General features: G+C 43.5%; 1 protein-coding gene across 5 annotated transcripts in view; it reads right to left on the bottom strand.

The window, feature by feature from the left end:
• Positions 1 to 2,860: 2,860 nt before the first annotated feature.
• DOP1A (DOP1 leucine zipper like protein A) overlaps positions 2,861 to 18,283 on the bottom strand; it is a 241,042-nt gene continuing 225,619 nt past the window's right edge. For all 5 annotated transcript variants that reach the window (XM_063916890.1, XM_063916893.1, XM_063916894.1 and 2 more), the window contains 10 exons: positions 16,974 to 17,056; positions 16,777 to 16,886; positions 15,801 to 15,950; positions 15,391 to 15,452; positions 13,533 to 13,685; positions 13,022 to 13,158; positions 12,705 to 12,760; positions 12,350 to 12,514; positions 5,300 to 5,429; positions 2,861 to 3,451 (listed from right to left, as the gene is read on the bottom strand). In XM_063916890.1, the coding sequence (XP_063772960.1) occupies positions 3,146 to 3,451; positions 5,300 to 5,429; positions 12,350 to 12,514; positions 12,705 to 12,760; positions 13,022 to 13,158; positions 13,533 to 13,685; positions 15,391 to 15,452; positions 15,801 to 15,950; positions 16,777 to 16,886; positions 16,974 to 17,056 (1,352 nt within the window). In that variant the 3' untranslated portion in view covers positions 2,861 to 3,145. The remainder of the gene's footprint in view (positions 3,452 to 5,299; positions 5,430 to 12,349; positions 12,515 to 12,704; positions 12,761 to 13,021; positions 13,159 to 13,532; positions 13,686 to 15,390; positions 15,453 to 15,800; positions 15,951 to 16,776; positions 16,887 to 16,973; positions 17,057 to 18,283) is intronic.

Below are 18,283 nucleotides of genomic sequence, written 5' to 3'. Positions count from 1 at the left end.
ACTGACAAACATATAAAAGTCAGCATTCACACTAGCAGTCAGTCACATGTTAAATATTTAAACATTGTCATATGAGTATATAATCAACCACAAAAATACTTCTCCAGCATGTAGGAGTACAATTACAGTATTCTATTTTTAAACAGCTATTTCAACAAACTTTTCAGACATATTATGCAGAAAACGACAGTACTGTACGGGTCTCATATGCATTGTGTACCAAAATTAACTATTCGAACTACACAGTAGATAGAATTTTAGTACTGTATAACCCTTACTCAGTAGAGTGGTATACAGGGAGACTCACCCCACTTCCAGGATCGATCAATACGCTCGAAAGACGCTGAGTGGATCCAGACGCTACTAGTGTACACTGCCGCTCCGGTAACTGATAAAGGACACAGACGCTCAGTGAACGATTAGTGTATGCAGACGCTCCTGTCCGCGACCCGGTCTTGGCGGTAAACACTAGTGTACACTGTCGCAGCGGCCTAAGCTGCGACCGAGTTCCCTTGTGATAGCGTCTGAGACGGAAGTGAGGCAATCAGTTCATGGACGGGAGACGCACGGAAACTGGTCATGAACTGGGGGGAGGGGCGACCAGGAGAGCGTCTGACTCCCCCTGCTGACAAACTCCAGGGATCGCGGCCTCAACCTAGTCCTGGTGCCTATGATCCCTAAAGCATAGCGCTGGAGCACCTAAGGGTGGCGGCGCATCAACCACTGTTTGTAGTCTCCACCAATACAGTGCGGCTGTGTCCGAATTCCCCTAGTAAGTGGAACCGATGCCTTACCTTCTCCCCATGCTCCGGCCACATCCTGGTAACGTCTGCTGGAACAGCCGACACAGACGCCCGCCGAGACAGCACTAGTACCCGGAGGTAAGCGTTGTTGCGACCCGGTGGAGAATTGTTGGAGCGACTCTTTCTAGCATGCGTTTAAGACGCTGTTAGGAAACATCACTCAAAACATAGTAAAACTATAAAAATAAAATAATAAAGCTTAGGGCTGCCTTAACAGCAGCGCTGTGACCATGGTCCGGCTCCTGCCGCACCAAACAAAAAACTGATTTGACTGAGTCAGTGGGCGGGATTATATGGATGAGCCCGATGCATCCTGGGAGGCCAGAAAGCTTGTGAGTATTTGGTGCCATTTCCGCTGTTGCTCCGGCATATCCCAATGTTATCCTGTGGATAACCTGTGGACCCAGCTGGAGAAACTTTTTTTTTTCCCCATAGGATGTCCAAACTCAAGCAGTGTAAAGCCCGGTGTGGATTTAGTTTGGACATCGTATGGGAAAAAAAAAAAAGTTTCTCCAGCTGTGTCCACAGGTTATCCACAGGATAACATTGGGATATGCCGGAGCGACAGCGGAAATGGCACCAAATACTCACAAGCATTCTGGCCTCCCAGGATGCATCGGGCTCGTCCATATAATCCCGCCCACTGACTCAGTCAAATCAGTTTTTTGTTTGGTGCGGCAGGAGCCATGGTCACAGCGCTGCTGTTAAGGCAGCCCTAAGCTTTATTATTTTATTTTTATAGTTTTACTATGTTTTGAGTGATGTTTCCTAACAGCGAAAGCCCGGTGTGGATTTAGAGTGGTTTTAAATTTTCACCTCCAACTAGCTTTGCTTCATAAATTAAGCCCTTAGACCTTTTAAAACTGAATTCTGTAGGGCCAGAGAGTATTTTTTTTCTTTTATCCTCTTCATAAGCTTGTGTAGTTTATTAGAGGGCTGAACTAGAGAAACTACAGCCTGAGAACATTCAGCACTAAGAGCCTGATTCAGGTGTGCTAGCATAGCAAAAAAGGACAAAACTGTGCCAAACCATATTGCACTGCAGGTGGGTCAGATGTAACGTGTGCAGAGATTTAGATTTGAGTGGGTCATATTGTTTCTGTGCAGGGTAAATACTGGCAGCTGTTGCATGTAGCCCACAAATGGTAGACAGCTTTATTTTTACACTGCAAGTTAGATTTTTAGTTTGAACTCACCCCAACCAAATCTAAATCTCTCTGCACATGGTACATCTGCCCCGCCTGCAGTGCAACATGTTTTTGCCCAGTTGTGTGCTTTTTTGCTTTGCTAACAAACCTGGATCAATACAGGTTTGTTAGCAAAGCAAAAAAGTTAGCAACTGGGCAAAACCATTTTGTACTGCAGGTGGGGCAGATGTAAAATGTGCAGAGAGATTTAGATTTGGGTGGGGTGTGTTTAAACTGAAATCTAAATTGCAGTGTAGAAATTAAGCAGCCAGTATTTACCATGCACAGAAACAATACAACCCACCCAAATCTCTCTCTCTGCACTGTTACATCTGCCCCACCTGCAGTGCAAAATGGTTTTACCCAATTGCTAACTTTTTTTTAGTTTGCTAACAAACCTGAAAAACCCCATAAGTGTGGTATCCTCATCAGCAGGCATAGATTTATCAAATACTGCATCATTTTTCAAGGTCTCGTTTTTGTAATAGTATAACCTGTTCTACAGTATCACAACTGCACATTAGATCTTTGTTGTAAAATGCTCCTGCTAAAACACTGCATTCAGTACTGTACCTCAACTATCAGCCAGATGCAAAACAAACAAAGTACTGAGTCGCTACTGCTGAATATGTTCTCATGTGTATGGGTAAATAATTATTTACTGATTGCTGAAAAAAGTAATAAGTTTGGGGTACAGATCTTATATTGGTGACTTCTAGTCAAGTGATCTTTCTTCAAATTGAATAACTATTTATATACACATAGCAGAAAGAACACATGCCATTATTTATCATGGAACATAAATATGGACAGCTCCATGGAACCATCCTAAGACTTTACATCCAAATAAAGAAAAGTTACGCCAAAAAGAAAAATTGTCAAATCTGTATTAATTTTTTTTGTTTGTTTTTTGTTTCTGAGCAATCAACAACATAAGACAAATAATTTATGCAGCATGATGTTGGGAGACAGTACATTAACAAGATTACTGTAAGTCACATCCAGAATTTTCACTTTTATTTACAAATAAAAATATTTAAATTAAATAGTCAGAACCAGATTTGTTGCAGTACATACAAAGTAAAAAGAAAGAAAAAGCCCATATAAAACAATGTATGTCAGTAAAATCAGGAGTGAATGGTAGCATGAAACCGATCAGCTCTTCAATACTCCTTCTAAAAAGTCCCTCTCCAGCATCTCCTCTATTTTCTGCCTTGCTTTGCTGGAGAACATTTTCTGGTTCTCCAACTTCATATCCTTGTTGGGAAAAGAGTTTTGGTACAGTACTGGGCTGCCTGAGTCTCCAACACATCTGCTTGTAACTTTGCTATTGAAGACTTGACTGAGAACATTGAAAAAAGGCAGCAGCTGTTCCATGCTGCGGATGGTGGACAATGTAAGCAGCAAATGTCCCGGGTCCCAGTCTAATATTCTCCCTGAGCAGTCATCTTCTGGATTTTTCTGGAATTAATATTAAAAATGAATATTAAAAACCATATTAAGTAATGTTTTTACCAAACACTGATATAATGCGTGCAAACGGAAATTTCCTTCAGTTTATGCTAATGATTAACACTACTGAACAACAGTTTCACCTAACTGTGAATATAGAGGCATGTCGGCAACGCTACAAATAAACAGAAGGCATTAGGGCACACTAGGAGGAATTTTAGATGTTATACAAGTTTGCATATCTTTAAACAGACATAAAGCCCCTTATTTATTATTATTCTTTATTAACAGTTTCCTATATAGCGCAGCAAATTCAGTTGCGCTTTACAATTGTACACAATGATAAAACAAAAGTGGTTAATAACAAACAGTCATAGAGGAAGGAGGACCCTGCTTGTATGCTTACAATCTATAGGGAAATTGGCATTGATACACAATGATAGGTGCTATCTAATGCATAGTTGTACACTGGATTGCAAAGGTTGGGGATTGCTAAGTGGGTTGCATGATATCACATCACAGCAATGATGAACCATGGTCAGAAGGAAGGGAAAGTGAAGATAGAGAAAATATGTGGAGGATATGTGTGGACTGTACAGCGGGGATATAATTGGATAGGAAAGCTTATGAAGATTGAGTGGTTCTGGAATGTGATTTATAGACAAATCCTTCCCGATTGTGGCTGTGGATCACATACAATTATCATGATACTTCTTAATATCGTCCTACTTACTTTTAATGTGTAGTGTTCATTCTAGCACCCTGCACTTTTTAAATCCTGTGCAGTTCCTTGTTCCTTGCCTGGGGTGTCACTCTCTGCTCTGGTGCTTCACAGCACACACAGGTCTGTATCACAGCACTGAGTAACAGATCAGAGTGTGCTGAGAAGCACCACAGCAGAGAGCGACACCCCAGGCAGGAAAGAGGAACTGCACGGATATTGAAAGGTGCAGGGTGCTAGAAGGAACACTAAATGTGTGACTATGCTCTAACTGCTAGACCACTGATCTCCTTGCTCAATTACTGTGCCCACATTCTGTATTTAACTTGCTACATTTTACAAAGTTCCCAGCTAGTGACACCACAGCACCAGCTGTAAGGTGTTATAATAACCTAAACAAGTATAGTAGCATATTACAGCTGACAGGAGAGTACTGGGAAGCTGGAATTCTGGAACTTTAGAGGCAGGACCCTGATGCACTAAATATACATTATGGGGTGTATTCAATTATTGTCGGAAACTGCTGTCTTGTTGGAAAGACGTCAGTTTCCGACTTGTTTAGGTCAGAAGGGGTTCCGACCTATTCAATGCCGGCTCTGATTTTCCGACAAGTAGGGAATACTTAGATGTCAGATCCTTTCCATTGGAAAGGATCCGACATCTATTGAATACATCCCTATAGATCCGTGGTAGTGTTCTAAGTATGGGTTACTATCATGTAGCTATATGGGAGATAGAGGAAATTAAAAATAAAAAGTATTGTTTCTATATTTACTGTGTAAAACACTGCAGAATATTTTAGCAATAAATTTAATAGAAATCTATACAAACCTAAAAAAAAAACCCTATGTACATGAATGTATAAATCCATGTTGAAACTAGGCATTGCAGTATCTAATAGTGAGCTTGAAAAGACACTAATGATACATACAGATTTCCAAACGTTGTAATACATTACTTTCAGTAGTAATCGTGTTTTTAACATATTTAATATTCATTTGCGCTAAGTAGCCCTGGCTATATTTGATGTTGATCCCAACGTGTATGTAAAACAATAAATCGTTCAATCCTTTCTACAATTATTAGCCTTGTACTTTGTTTTCATCAAAAAATTCAGTTAACGAATATAAAAATACCTTTGCTCTTTTTCGTAAGAGTTTTGCTAGGCGAACAACATATGGTTTAAATTCCCTCTGATGGGTGCCTTGCCGTCGCACTTCTAACCCTGAATCATCTGATGCTTCTGGGATAAATGCCCAGCGATACCTAAAAACATAATAGAAAATGGTTTATTATAAATTATAATATATGTAATGTACTCGAAAGAAAAGATCACACTAACACAAATAAATGCCATTACTCCTGCACTTTATAAATCCTTTCTGAAAAGTTCTACACTATAGTAGGTGGCCAAAAGACTACATGTTGAAACGGTGATGCAAGTACTCTATTACCGCTCATGGGGGTGGATTATTGCGGAAAAGGGAGGAGGGGGAGCGGTAAATCTAAGCTGGTGGGCTGGAACCATCCAGCCAATATGTAACACGGCATTACTAACACCCCCTTGGCAACGAGCATGGATGCCAGAGCATGAAAAGAAACCCACGGCAACGAGCATGACCATGAAAATCCAGGCAATGAGCATGACACCCAGCACATGAAACCCCTGGCAATGAACAGGTAATTTAAAAGTAATTAGAAGCTTTACTGTAGGGCATAATGTATCACGGGCATTGCTGTGTGTGGCCTAATATGGTGGAATATTTTTTTCCTGTGGTGGGCGAGCTCTGTTGTTGCAGGGTCAAAAACGGTGCAAGGCAGTATTTTCCTGCAAGGCCACGCCCATTTTTAGTGTGACCACGCACCCTTTTTAAATCTATTGAGGGGGAGGGGGGCGCATTTTGAATGTTTATGGAGGGGCACATCCTAATTGGCACCTCCCACAGCCTAACCCCCCCCACCCCATCAGCTTTACCCTAACCGCTCCCCCAACCCGAAGCTTTACCCTAACCTCCCCCTACTGACTTACCCTAGTTGAGAGGTTTAGACATTTTTATTTCTATAATGGCAGCTTTCCTATATTTGGGACAATGACAAAACAGCAAACAGTGCAATGCGTTACGTAAATACAAAAATAAAAATATCAAAGTCCTGCAGTAACCCAGTCAGGCCCCAAAAATAATCTCTTCTATGAATCAGTGGTAAGATTTAAGTTTGTGCTGTTCACAATGGTCTCTGCCATTTAATCACATGGAGCTGAAGCATCAACTAAAAACAAGAATGGGTTAAAATGTCAGTGTCCTGGAGTAAATGTAATAGGGTCAGAGTTTGCAGAGATCCGAGATTTCAGCCAAGATTGCCCGTATTCTTAACGCGGCAATCATTTACAAGGCAAAACCAACTTGGTTGGTTTGTTTAGCTTTTTTCCTTTTACAGTTTCCTCTGTCATTATCATATGATACACAAGGCTCAAGTACTGTATGTTTATTGAAAACTAAAGGTAGAAAAAAATTGCAAAAAATAAGATTTTACTTACCGATAATTCTATTTCTCGTAGTCCGTAGTGGATGCTGGGGACTCAGTAAGGACCATGGGGAATAGCGGCTCCGCAGGAGACTGGGCACATCTAAAGAAAGCTTTAGGACTATCTGGTGTGCACTGGCTCCTCCCCCTATGACCCTCCTCCAAGCCTCAGTTAGGATACTGTGCCCGGACGAGCGTACACAATAAGGAAGGATTTTGAATCCCGGGTAAGACTCATACCAGCCACACCAATCACACCGTACAACTTGTGATCTGAACCCAGTTAACAGCATGATAACAGAGGAGCCTCTAGAAAAGATGGCTCACTACAGCAATAACCCGATTTTTTGGTAACAATAACTATGTACCAGTATTGCAGACAATCCGCACTTGGGATGGGCGCCCAGCATCCACTACGGACTACGAGAAATAGAATTATCGGTAAGTAAATTCTTATTTTCTCTAACGTCCTAAGTGGATGCTGGGGACTCCGTAAGGACCATGGGGATTATACCAAAGCTCCCAAACGGGCGGGAGAGTGCGGATGACTCTGCAGCACCAAATGAGAGAACTCCAGGTCCTCCTCAGCCAGGATATCAATTTTGTAGAATTTTACAAACGTATTTGCTCCTGACCAAGTAGCTGCTCGGCAAAGTTGTAAAGCCGAGACCCCTCGGGCAGCCGCCCAAGATGAGCCCACCTTCCTTGTGGAGTGGGTATTTACAGATTTTTGGCTGTGGCAGGCCTGCCACAGAATGTGCAAGCTGAATTGTACTACAAATCCAACGAGCAATAGTCTGCTTAGAAGCAGGAGCACCCAGCTTGTTGGGTGCATACAGGATAAACAGCGAGTCAGATTTCCTGACTCCAGCCGTCCTGGAAACATATATTTTCAGGGCCCTGACAACGTCTAGCAACTTGGAGTCCTCCAAGTCCCTAGTAGCCGCAGGCACCACAAATAGGTTGGTTCAGGTGAAACGCTGAAACCACCTTAGGGAGAAACTGAGGACGAGTCCTCAATTCCGCCCTGTCCGAATGGAAAATCAGATAAGGGCTTTTTCAGGATAAAGCCGCCAATTCTGACACGCGCCTGGCCCAGGCCAGGGCCAACAGCATGACCACTTTCCATGTGAGATATTTTAACTCCACAGATTTAAGTTGTTCAAACCAATGTGACTTTTGGAACCCAAAACTACATTGAGATCCCAAAGTGCCACTGGAGGCACAAAAGGAGGCTGTATATGCAGTACCCCTTTTACAAACGTCTGAACTTCAGGGACTGAAGCTAGTTCTTTTTGGAAGAAAATTGACAGGGCCGAAATTTGAACCTTAATGGACCCCAATTTCAGGCCCATAGACACTCCTGTTTGCAGGAAATGTAGGAATCGACCCAGTTGAATTTCCTCCGTCGGGCCTTACTGGCCTCGCACCACGCAACATATTTTCGCCAATTGCGGTGATAATGTTTTTGCGGTTACATCCTTCCTGGCTTTGATCAGGATAGGGATGACTTCATCCGGAATGCCTTTTTTCCTTCAGGATCCGGCGTTCAACCGCCATGCCATCAAACGCAGCCGCGGTAAGTCTTGGAACAGACAGGGTCCTTGCTGGAGCAGGTCCCTTCTTAGAGGTAGAGGCCACGGATCATCCGTGAGCATCTCTTGAAGTTCCGGTTACCAAGTCCTTCTTGGCCAATCCGGAGCCACGAATATAGTGCTTACTCCTCTCCATCTTATCAATCTCAGTACCTTGGGTATGAGAGGCAGAGGAGGGAACACATACCCTGACTGGTACACCCACGGTGTTACCAGAGCGTCTACAGCTATTGCCTGAGGGTCCCTTGACCTGGCGCAATACCTGTCGAGTTTTTCCCAACGGTTTATAATCATGTGGAAGACTTCTGGGTGAAGTCCCCACTCTCCCGGGTGGAGGTCGTGCTGAGGAAGTCTGCTTCCCAGTTGTCCACTCCCGGAATGAATACTGCTGACAGTGCTATCACATGATTTTCCGCCCAGCGAAGAATCCTTGCAGCTTCTGCCATTGCCCTCCTGCTTCTTGTGCCACCCTGTCTGTTTACGTGGGTGACTGCCGTGATGTTGTCCGACTGGATCAACACCGGCTGACCTTGAAGCAGAGGTCTTGCTAAGCTTAGAGCATTGTAAATGTCCCTTAGCTTCAGGATATTTATGTGAAGTGATGTCTCCAGGCTTGACATCAGCCCTGGATATTCCTTCCCTGTGTGACTGCTCCCCAGCCTCGCAGGCTGGCATCCGTGGTTACCAGGACCCAGTCCTGAATGCCGAATCTGCGGCCCTCTAGAAGATGAGCACTCTGCAACCACCACAGGAGGGACACCCTTGTCCTTGGTGACAGGGTTATCCGCTGATGCATCTGAAGATGCGACCCGGACCATTTGTCCAGCAGGTCCCACTGGAAAGTTCTTGCGTGGAATCTGCCGAATGGGATTACTTCGTAGGAAGCCACCATTTTACCCAGAACCCTTGTGCATTGATGCACTGAGACTTGGCTCGGTTTTAGGAGGTTCCTGACTAGCTCGGATAACTCCCTGGCTTTCTCCTCCGGGAGAAACACCTTTTTCTGGACTGTGTCCAGGATCATCCCTAGGAACAGAAGACAAGTCGTCGGAACCAGCTGCGATTTTGGAATATTGAGAATCCAATCGTGCTGCCGCAACACTACCTGAGATAGTGCTACACCGACCTCCAACTGTTCCCTGGATCTTACCCTTATTAGGGAATTGTCCAAGTAAGGGATAACCAAAATTCCCTTCCTTCGAAGGAATATCATCATTTCGGCCATTACCTTGGTAAAGACCCGGGGTGCCGTGGACCATCCATACGGCAGCGTCTGAACTGATAGTGACAGTTCTGTACCATAAACCTGAGGTACCCTTGGTGAGAAGGGTAAATTTTGACATGAAGGTAAGCATCCTTGATGTCCCGAGACATCATGTAGTCCCCTTCTTCCAGGTTCGCAATCACTGCTCTGAGTGACTCAATCTTGAATTTGAACCTCTGTATGTAAGTGTTCAAAGATTTTAGATTTAGAATCGGTCTCACCGAGCCGTCCGGCTTCGGTACCACAACAGTGTGGAATAATACCCCGTTCCCTGTTGCAGGAGGGGTATCTTGATTATCACCTGCTGGGAATACAGCTTGTGAATGGCTTCCAAAACTGTCTCCCTGTCAGAAGGAGACATCGGTAAAGCCGACTTTAGGAAACGGCGAGGGGGAGACGTCTCGAATTCTAATTTGTACCCCTGAGATATCACCTGAAGGATCCAGGGGTCTACTTGCGAGTGAGCCCACTGCGCGCTGAAATTCATTGAGACGGGCCCCCCACCGTGCCTGATTCTGCTTGTAAAGCCCCAGCGTATACTGAGGGCTTGGCAGAGGCGGGAGAGGGTTTCTGTTCCTGGGAACTGGCTGATTTCTGCAGCCTTTTTCCTCTCCCTCTGTCACGGGGCAGAAATGAGGAACCTTTTGCCCGCTTGTCCACGAAAAGACTGCGCCTGATAATACGGCGTCTTCTCATGTTGAGAGGCGACCTGGGGTACAAACGTGGATTTCCCAGCTGTTGCCGTGGCCACCAGGTCTGAAAGACCGACCCCAAATAACTCCTCCCCTTAATAAGGCAATACTTCCAAATGCCGTTTGGAATACGCATCACCTGACCACTGACGTGTCCATAACCCTCTACTGGTAGAAATGGACAACGCACTTAGACTTGATGCCAGTCGGCAAATATTCCGCTGTGCATCACGCATATATAGAAATGCATCTTTTAAATGCTCTATAGGCAAAAATATACTGTCCCTATCTAGGGTATCAATATTTTCAGTCAGGGAATCCGACCACGCCAACCCAGCACTGCACATCCAGGCTGAGGCGATTGCTGGTCGCAGTATAACACCAGTATGTGTGTAAATACATTTTAGGATACCCTCCTGCTTTCTATCAGCAGGATCCTTAAGGGCGGCCATCTCAGGAGAGGGTAGAGCCCTTACAAGCGTGTGAGCGCTTTATCCACCCTAGGGAGTGTTTCCCAACGCACCCTAACCTCTGGCGGGAAAGGATATAATGCCAATAACATTTTAGAAATTATCAGTTGTTATCGGGGGAAACCCACGCATCATCACACACCTCATTTAATTTCTCAGATTCAGGAAAACTACAGGTAGTTTTTCCTCACCGAACATAATACCCCTTTTTGGTGGTACTCGTATTATCAGAAATGTGTAAAACATTTTTCATTGCCTCAATCATGTAACGTGTGGCCCTACTGGAAGTCACATTTGTCTCTTCACCGTCGACACTGGAGTCAGTATCCGTGTCGGCGTCTATATCTGCCATCTGAGGTAACGGGCGCTTTAGAGCCCCTGACGGCCTATGAGACGTCTGGACAGGCACAAGCTGAGTAGCCGGCTGTCTCATGTCAACCACTGTCTTTTATACAGAGCTGACACTGTCACGTAATTTCTTCCAACAGTTCATCCACTCAGGTGTCGACCCCCTAGGGGATGACATCACTATTACAGGCAATCTGCTCCGTCTCCACATCATTTTTCTCCTCATACATGTCGACACAAAAGTACTGACATACAGCACACACACAGGGAATGCTCTGATAGAGGACAGGACCCCACTAGCCCTTTGGGGAGACAGAGGGAGAGTTTGCCAGCACACACCAGAGCGCTATATATATACAGGGATAACCTTATATAAGTGTTTTTCCCCTTATAGCTGCTGTATAGTTAATACTGCGCCTAATTAGTGCCCCCCTCTCTTTTTTAACCCTTTCTGTAGTGTAGTGACTGCAGGGGAGAGCCAGGGAGCTTCCCTCCAACGGAGCTGTGAGGGAAAATGGCGCCAGTGTGCTGAGGAGATAGGCTCCGCCCCCTTATCGGCGGCCTTATCTCCCGTTTTTCTATGTATTCTGGCAGGGGTTAAATGCATCCATATAGCCCAGGAGCTATATGTGATGCATTTTTTTTGCCATCCAAGGTGTTTTTATTGCGTCTCAGGGCGCCCCCCCCAGCGCCCTGCACCCTCAGTGACCGGAGTGTGAAGTGTGCTGAGAGCAATGGCGCACAGCTGCAGTGCTGTGCGCTACCTTGTTGAAGACAGGACGTCTTCTGCCGCCGATTTTCCGGACCTCTTCTGCCTTCTGGCTCTGTAAGGGGGCCGGCGGCGCGGCTCTGGGACCCATCCAAGCTGGGCCTGTGATCGTCCCTCTGGAGCTAATGTCCAGTAGCCTAAGAAGCCCAATCCACTCTGCACGCAGGTGAGTTCGCTTCTTCTCCCCTTAGTCCCTCGATGCAGTGAGCCTGTTGCCAGCAGGTCTCACTGAAAATAAAAAACCTAATCTAAAACTTTCACTAAGAAGCTCAGGAGAGCCCCTAGTGTGCACCCTTCTCGTTCGGGCACAGAGATCTAACTGAGGCTTGGAGGAGGGTCATAGGGGGAGGAGCCAGTGCACACCAGATAGTCCTAAAGCTTTCTTTAGATGTGCCCAGTCTCCTGCGGAGCCGCTATTCCCCATGGTCCTTACGGAGTCCCCAGCATCCACTTAGGACGTTAGAGAAACAAACTTTATTTACCTCATATACAGAGTATAATAATAGAAACTAAACCACATCTTACATCTGAAACTGAGGCAGATTATCAGAGGGCAATGCCAGGGCCAAGTCTAGGAATTTACATGCGGACAGGTAGAAGTTTAGCCAGCGCTGGCTGTTGTATGATGTGGAGAATCCATTTCCACCAGTGTATGTTGTCTCCAGACCAGCAACAGAAGGACCAGAAATCCTACAGGAAGATGGAATAAAGAATGACAATGTATATTGTTACTGCAAAGTATGTGGTCACCTACAGCATGATAATTATCAATCTTTGTGTTTGCATTCATCAATGCCAACACAAACAGTATCGGTGTACAACTGTCTACAGCTACTAATCTGACATTTAATAATAATAATAATAATAATAATAAAAATACCTGGTTATATCTTCATCTGCCGTAAGTTCCTGCTCCATTAACAGAAACACTTGTACCTGAAAAGATGATGTACACAGTATTTCTATTAGATTAATATATGCTTAAACAAGGCTTTAAACATTGGGTTACTCACCACATTAAAATATGCAGTCATGTCTAACTGTAGGGCAAGTGAGGCAGGTGAGGCCTCACACCTTATAAAGAATGTAGGTGCAGCAGCCTACTGCTGGCAGGCCCAGGACATAGCTTCTACTTTATCAGCATGAAGAGGATAAGACGCGCGGATAAATGAAAAACAGAGAACACCTGGTACTCACCAGCTCAGTGATCATGGTTGGCCATAAGGAGGTGAGGTGTTGAGGAGAAATTCGGAGGAGCAATACTCGGAAAAATAGGAAAACCTGGGAATGTAGAGTGGGCACTTGTGGCAGCCGCAAGCTCTCAACTAGTCTTTCTGTAATCCAAAGAGACGCAGGTGTATTATATACTGTTCAAGCAAGTGGTCCCAGTTATGGATTTTATATGAAAATGTATTCACCCCTCAGAGATTTTAAATGCTATATAATGTGCTTATATCATGGGTATGGAGAAATAAGAGAAAATATTATAAATGACAACATGAAGCAGTATGCAATTCTATTAGCAGAAATATGAAGTATCTAGCAGCAAACTAGGTCTTAGTGTTTGTAAGCACATAAAACAAGACATCAGTTTATGACAGACATAATGGTAATACTGACACATAGTAAACACATGAAGGCATTGGTGAAATGTAGCATCCATCATGCTCATTCCATAACACTCGCCATATCTGATTAATCCTCTCACCTTGTATGTCAGGAAGAAATTTCTGATATTGGTCAATCTCACTGCTGAAGATAGCAAAGGCCAGTCTCTTCAGCAGCATTGCCCTCTGCTCCAGCTCAGCATCCCGGTTAGTGAACAGACTGAGAGAACTGCTCTGAGCCACAGCTACACGTGCTGCAAAATAGGGTTGGGAATTCAAACAGCATTCACGTTCCTTATTGCTGAATTGTTCCTACTACCCTGTACAGTCAGACCATTCACATCATCATATGCAGTGCATCCGGAAAGTATTCACAGCACTTCACTTTTTCCACATTTTGTTATGTTATAGCCTTAGTCCAACCTGGAATAAATTCATTTTTTCCCCTCATAATTCTACACACAATACCCCATAATGACAAAGTGAAACAAGTTTTTTTTTGCGATTTCTTCAAATTTATTAAAAATAGAAAACTAAGAAATCACATATACATAAGTATTCACAGTCATTGCTTAATACTTTGTTGATGCACCTTTGGCAGCAATTACAGCCTCAAGTCTTTTTGATTATGATGCCACAAGCTTGGCACACCTACTGTATTCTTTGGGCAGTTTCACCTACTCCTCTTTGCAGCACCTCTCAAGCTCCATCAGGTTGGATGGGAAGCGTCGGTGCACAGCCATTTTCAGGTCTCTCCAGAGATGTCCAATCGGATTCAAGTCTGGGCTCCTGCTGGGCCACTCAAGGACATTCACAGAGTTGTCCTGAAGCCACTCCTTTGATATCTTGGCTGTGTGCTTAGGGTCGTTGTCCTGCTAAAAGATGAACTGTTGCCCCAGTCTGAGGTCAAGAGCGCTCTGGAGCAGGTTTTCATCCAGGATGTCTCTGTACATTGCTGCATTTATCTTTCCCTCTGTCCTGACTAGTCTCCCAGTTCCTGCTGCTGAAAAACATCCCCGCAGCATGATGCTGTCACCACCATGCTTCACTGTAGGGATGGTATTGGCCTGGTGATGAGCAGTGCCTCGTTTCCTCCAAACATGACGCCTGGCATTCATGCCAAAGAGTTCAATCTTTCTTTCATCAGAGCAGAGAATTTTGTATCTCATGGTCTGAGAGTCCTTCAGGTGCATTTTGGCAAACTCCAGGCGGGCTGCCATGTGCTTTTTACTAAGGAGTGGCTTCCGTCTGGCCACTCTACCGTACAGGCCTGATTAGTGGATTGCTGCAGAGATGGTTGTCCTTCTGGAAGGTTCTTCTTAATCCACAGAGCAATGCTGTAGCTCTGACAGAGTGACCATTGGGTTCTTGGTCACCTCCCTGACTAGGGCCCTTCTCTCCCGATCGCTTCGTTTAGACGGCCGGCCAACTCTAGGAAGAGTCCTGGTGGTTCCGAACTTCTTACATTTACGGATGATGGAGGCCACTGTGCTCATTGGAACCTTCAAAGCAGCAGATATTTTTCTGTACCCTTCCCTAGATTTGTGCCTCGAGACAATCCTGTGTCGGAGGTTTACAGACATTCCTTTGACTTCATGCTTTGTTTGTGCTCAGACATGCACTGTCAAGTGTGGGACCTTATATAGACAAGTGTTAGCTTCATGGCAAATGCGGTGAATATTTATATACATGTGATTTCTTAGTTTTAAAAAATTTGCAAAAATCTCAAAAAAAACGTTTTTCACGTTGTCATTATGGGGTATTGTGTGTAGAATTTTGAGGGAAAAAATGTATTCCATTTTGGTGTAAGGCTGTAACATAACAAAACGTGGAAAAAGTGAAGCGCTGTGAATACTTTCTGGATGCACTGTACAAGCCTTGAGCTCAAATACAGGGATACTAAATGCAATGTCAGGTTCAGAAAGGACAGACTGAAAATGGGAAGAGAAAACAACTTACTCATTAAGTCTCGAAATGTGGTTTTGTCATGTGTCATCAGATGGTCCATGATTGCCCTCCAGCTACATGGACAGATAAGTAAATAAACTTATAAGAAGACGCCATAAACAGTAACTAGGGAGAAACTGTACTCTAGTCGAGACGCAACAGACCCTAAACTGATATATCTTGCATAAATATTAAATACATACAGTAGTTGAAGAATTAATGAACTAAATCTGATCACATTGTACAGTCATATCTCGTCTTTAAAAAACATAGGAACAGCTGGTCCTTCACACAAGAGTTTATAATTTACTTAATGATCCAAGCATTACAAATACATTCAATCCCATTATGAAGGGTTTACTCCGCCATACATGAAGCTATAACACCTGTATGTAATCAGAAGGATGGAAGGGGAGTCTTACTGACTAACACAGGAGCCATCCATCTGAAAGAAGTTGTGATCCATGAAGAGATCAAAGGCTTCCTTCTTCCATGTGCGTCTGGTGTACTGATAGCCACTGAGACTGCTTAGTAGCTGCACACAAGCACGGTAACTGGAAGCATTATGAGCACTGCAATGATAAAGCACAGATATGACACAACATAGCTCATCATTATTAGGACAATGACTGAACAACCCATATCATTTAGAGGAGAGTTTTCGGAGGTGCAGATATAGGGGTGTATGAACCCACAGAGGTTATCCCACTACAAAAGTTAAAGTGCTACCAATATAATATGGGACGCTGAGCAAATAAGATGCATTTTAATTAAAAAGTTGCACAGAAAGACGCTCGGCGCTGCAGAGTCACGCTATGGCACAGTGTGAGTAGAAGGGCCAGGAGGCTAGATGTATGTGGACGCATCTGTATGTTGCTCAACCTAATGGGGGATGTGAAGCCATGAACTATAGGCAAAGGGCGTATTCTACATCATCTTAGAAAGCTGCTGTTAGCACTGTGCCTTAAAGCCAGTGCAAAACCCTGTAGGCTGTAATGGAGAGGCTACAGAATGTCGTCAGTGCTGGGTGTGTATTTGCTGCAGGTGATAAAGGTCACAATTGTTTCCCAAAAGTGTCAGAAATTAAATTTACATGACTTATGCCGAGATTTATCAAGCCTTGGAGAGTGATAAATAGCACAGTGATAAAGTACCAGCTAATCCGCTCCTGTCATTTTTCAAACACAGCCTGTGACATGGAAGCTAGGAGCTGATTGGTTGGTATTTTAACACCGTGCTATTTATCACTCTCCAAGGCTTGATAAATCTGTCTGAAGTATCAAATAAATCTTACAAGCACTGTAATAAACAGAAGGTTGATTTTGTGCAGGCCACTGGGCTAAATCACTTTTTTATTTTACCAGAACAGATAGTGACAAGCAGCAATAATACCATTACCTGTGGTTACGTAAATAGGGTACTACGTAATGCATGATATTGACAAGTAAAGGGATAACTTTCTCCTTCTCATCACTGTAAAATACCATATCCAGCAAATGAGCAAGAACCTGGCAAGATAGATAAATAAAACTGCTTAATGTAACACATCCCGGGTAACACTGAGCCACATCACTTTCTCCGAATACTTTTCTTACCTCAGCAAGTAACGTGAGTGCATGTACACTATACACCGAAGGGGTGATGTGTGATATTTCCATCATTGGAGACAGCATAATGTCTGAGAGACAGAGAGAGAAGAAAAAATAATTTATTAAAGAACCCCTCCAGCTAAATTAAAAATTGTACTTCCCATATACCCTTCCAATACAGTGCTATGGATGTCATATGGTGCACTTGTCTTTACAATGTGGTCTGGCAATTTGCTTCAGGTAAAGTGGTAAGGAGATTGGACCCCAAAGTTTCTGTCCAGGGAGGGATTTCTTATTGAGAAGTGGTTGTCCAGTTTTTGACAGGTTAAAAGTATGTGCAGCATAAATGAGCAAACATCTATCAAGTGTGTTTAAAATGAACTATTCTGGGCAGTCAGTAGGGCTCTGCAACCTACAACACTTTAGAAAATATAGCATAATGGTTTAAAAAAAACACAATTTTGAGGCTACCAAGAATGCATGTTACACATATATTATTAGCATTTAACGGTCAGCTCTCCCAGTGCAGTAGCATGCTGTAAACAATGGAACACAATGCAATAAAAAACTGGAATACAACTGTAATGTCTCTGCAATGCTGGGAACAGTCCATGATAGGTTATAATGTAGAGACGTGCGGTGAGGTAAACGGCTGAGGAGTCACTGGCTAGTACCAGAGCCAGATTTAGACACAATATATACAAGTATATACTGCTGGGAAACTGGTGAGTTTTGATCAGATATGTGTGGAAAGGTAGGGAAGGAGGCACTGCCTCACCGGTCATAGACTTTTTACTCCAGAGTTTTGATTCCAAAAATTATTAAAATAATACAAAGAAGATAATTATAATATTTTTTTTGTATTTTTCATATACTTTATATGGTCAAAATTCTGGCATATATGTTAGTATGACAGGAAAGGCTCTGCCTCACCTCACCACACATCACTGTTATAATGACACTACAAACCATAGTTTCTAGAGGCAACACCTATGACAAACACCAGTTAAATACAGTACATGTAATAAACACTAGTGGTCATAAGCTCTACAGACATTTTGAGTTTAAGGCATAGTTTTCTACTATAAGCCAGCAGAAAAAATAAGCCACAACAACTTGCACATAATATAATATTACCATGAACTGTTGGATATACTGTACATTACATGGAAAATTATTAGTTTAGTTTCCTTTTAAAACCCATGGTTTAAGGATAATAATTTCATATGTTGTAGCTTAAATTCCACCTTCAGCTGTTTGGCTATATGAGCTTGCCCTCTTCTAGGTTCAACAACAACAACAACAACAACAACAAC

The sequence above is a fragment of the Pseudophryne corroboree genome, chromosome 4 (genome assembly GCF_028390025.1).
Source record: "Pseudophryne corroboree isolate aPseCor3 chromosome 4, aPseCor3.hap2, whole genome shotgun sequence".
Lineage (NCBI taxonomy): Eukaryota > Metazoa > Chordata > Amphibia > Anura > Myobatrachidae > Pseudophryne > Pseudophryne corroboree.
This window is presented reverse-complemented; position numbering and strand designations above follow the sequence as displayed.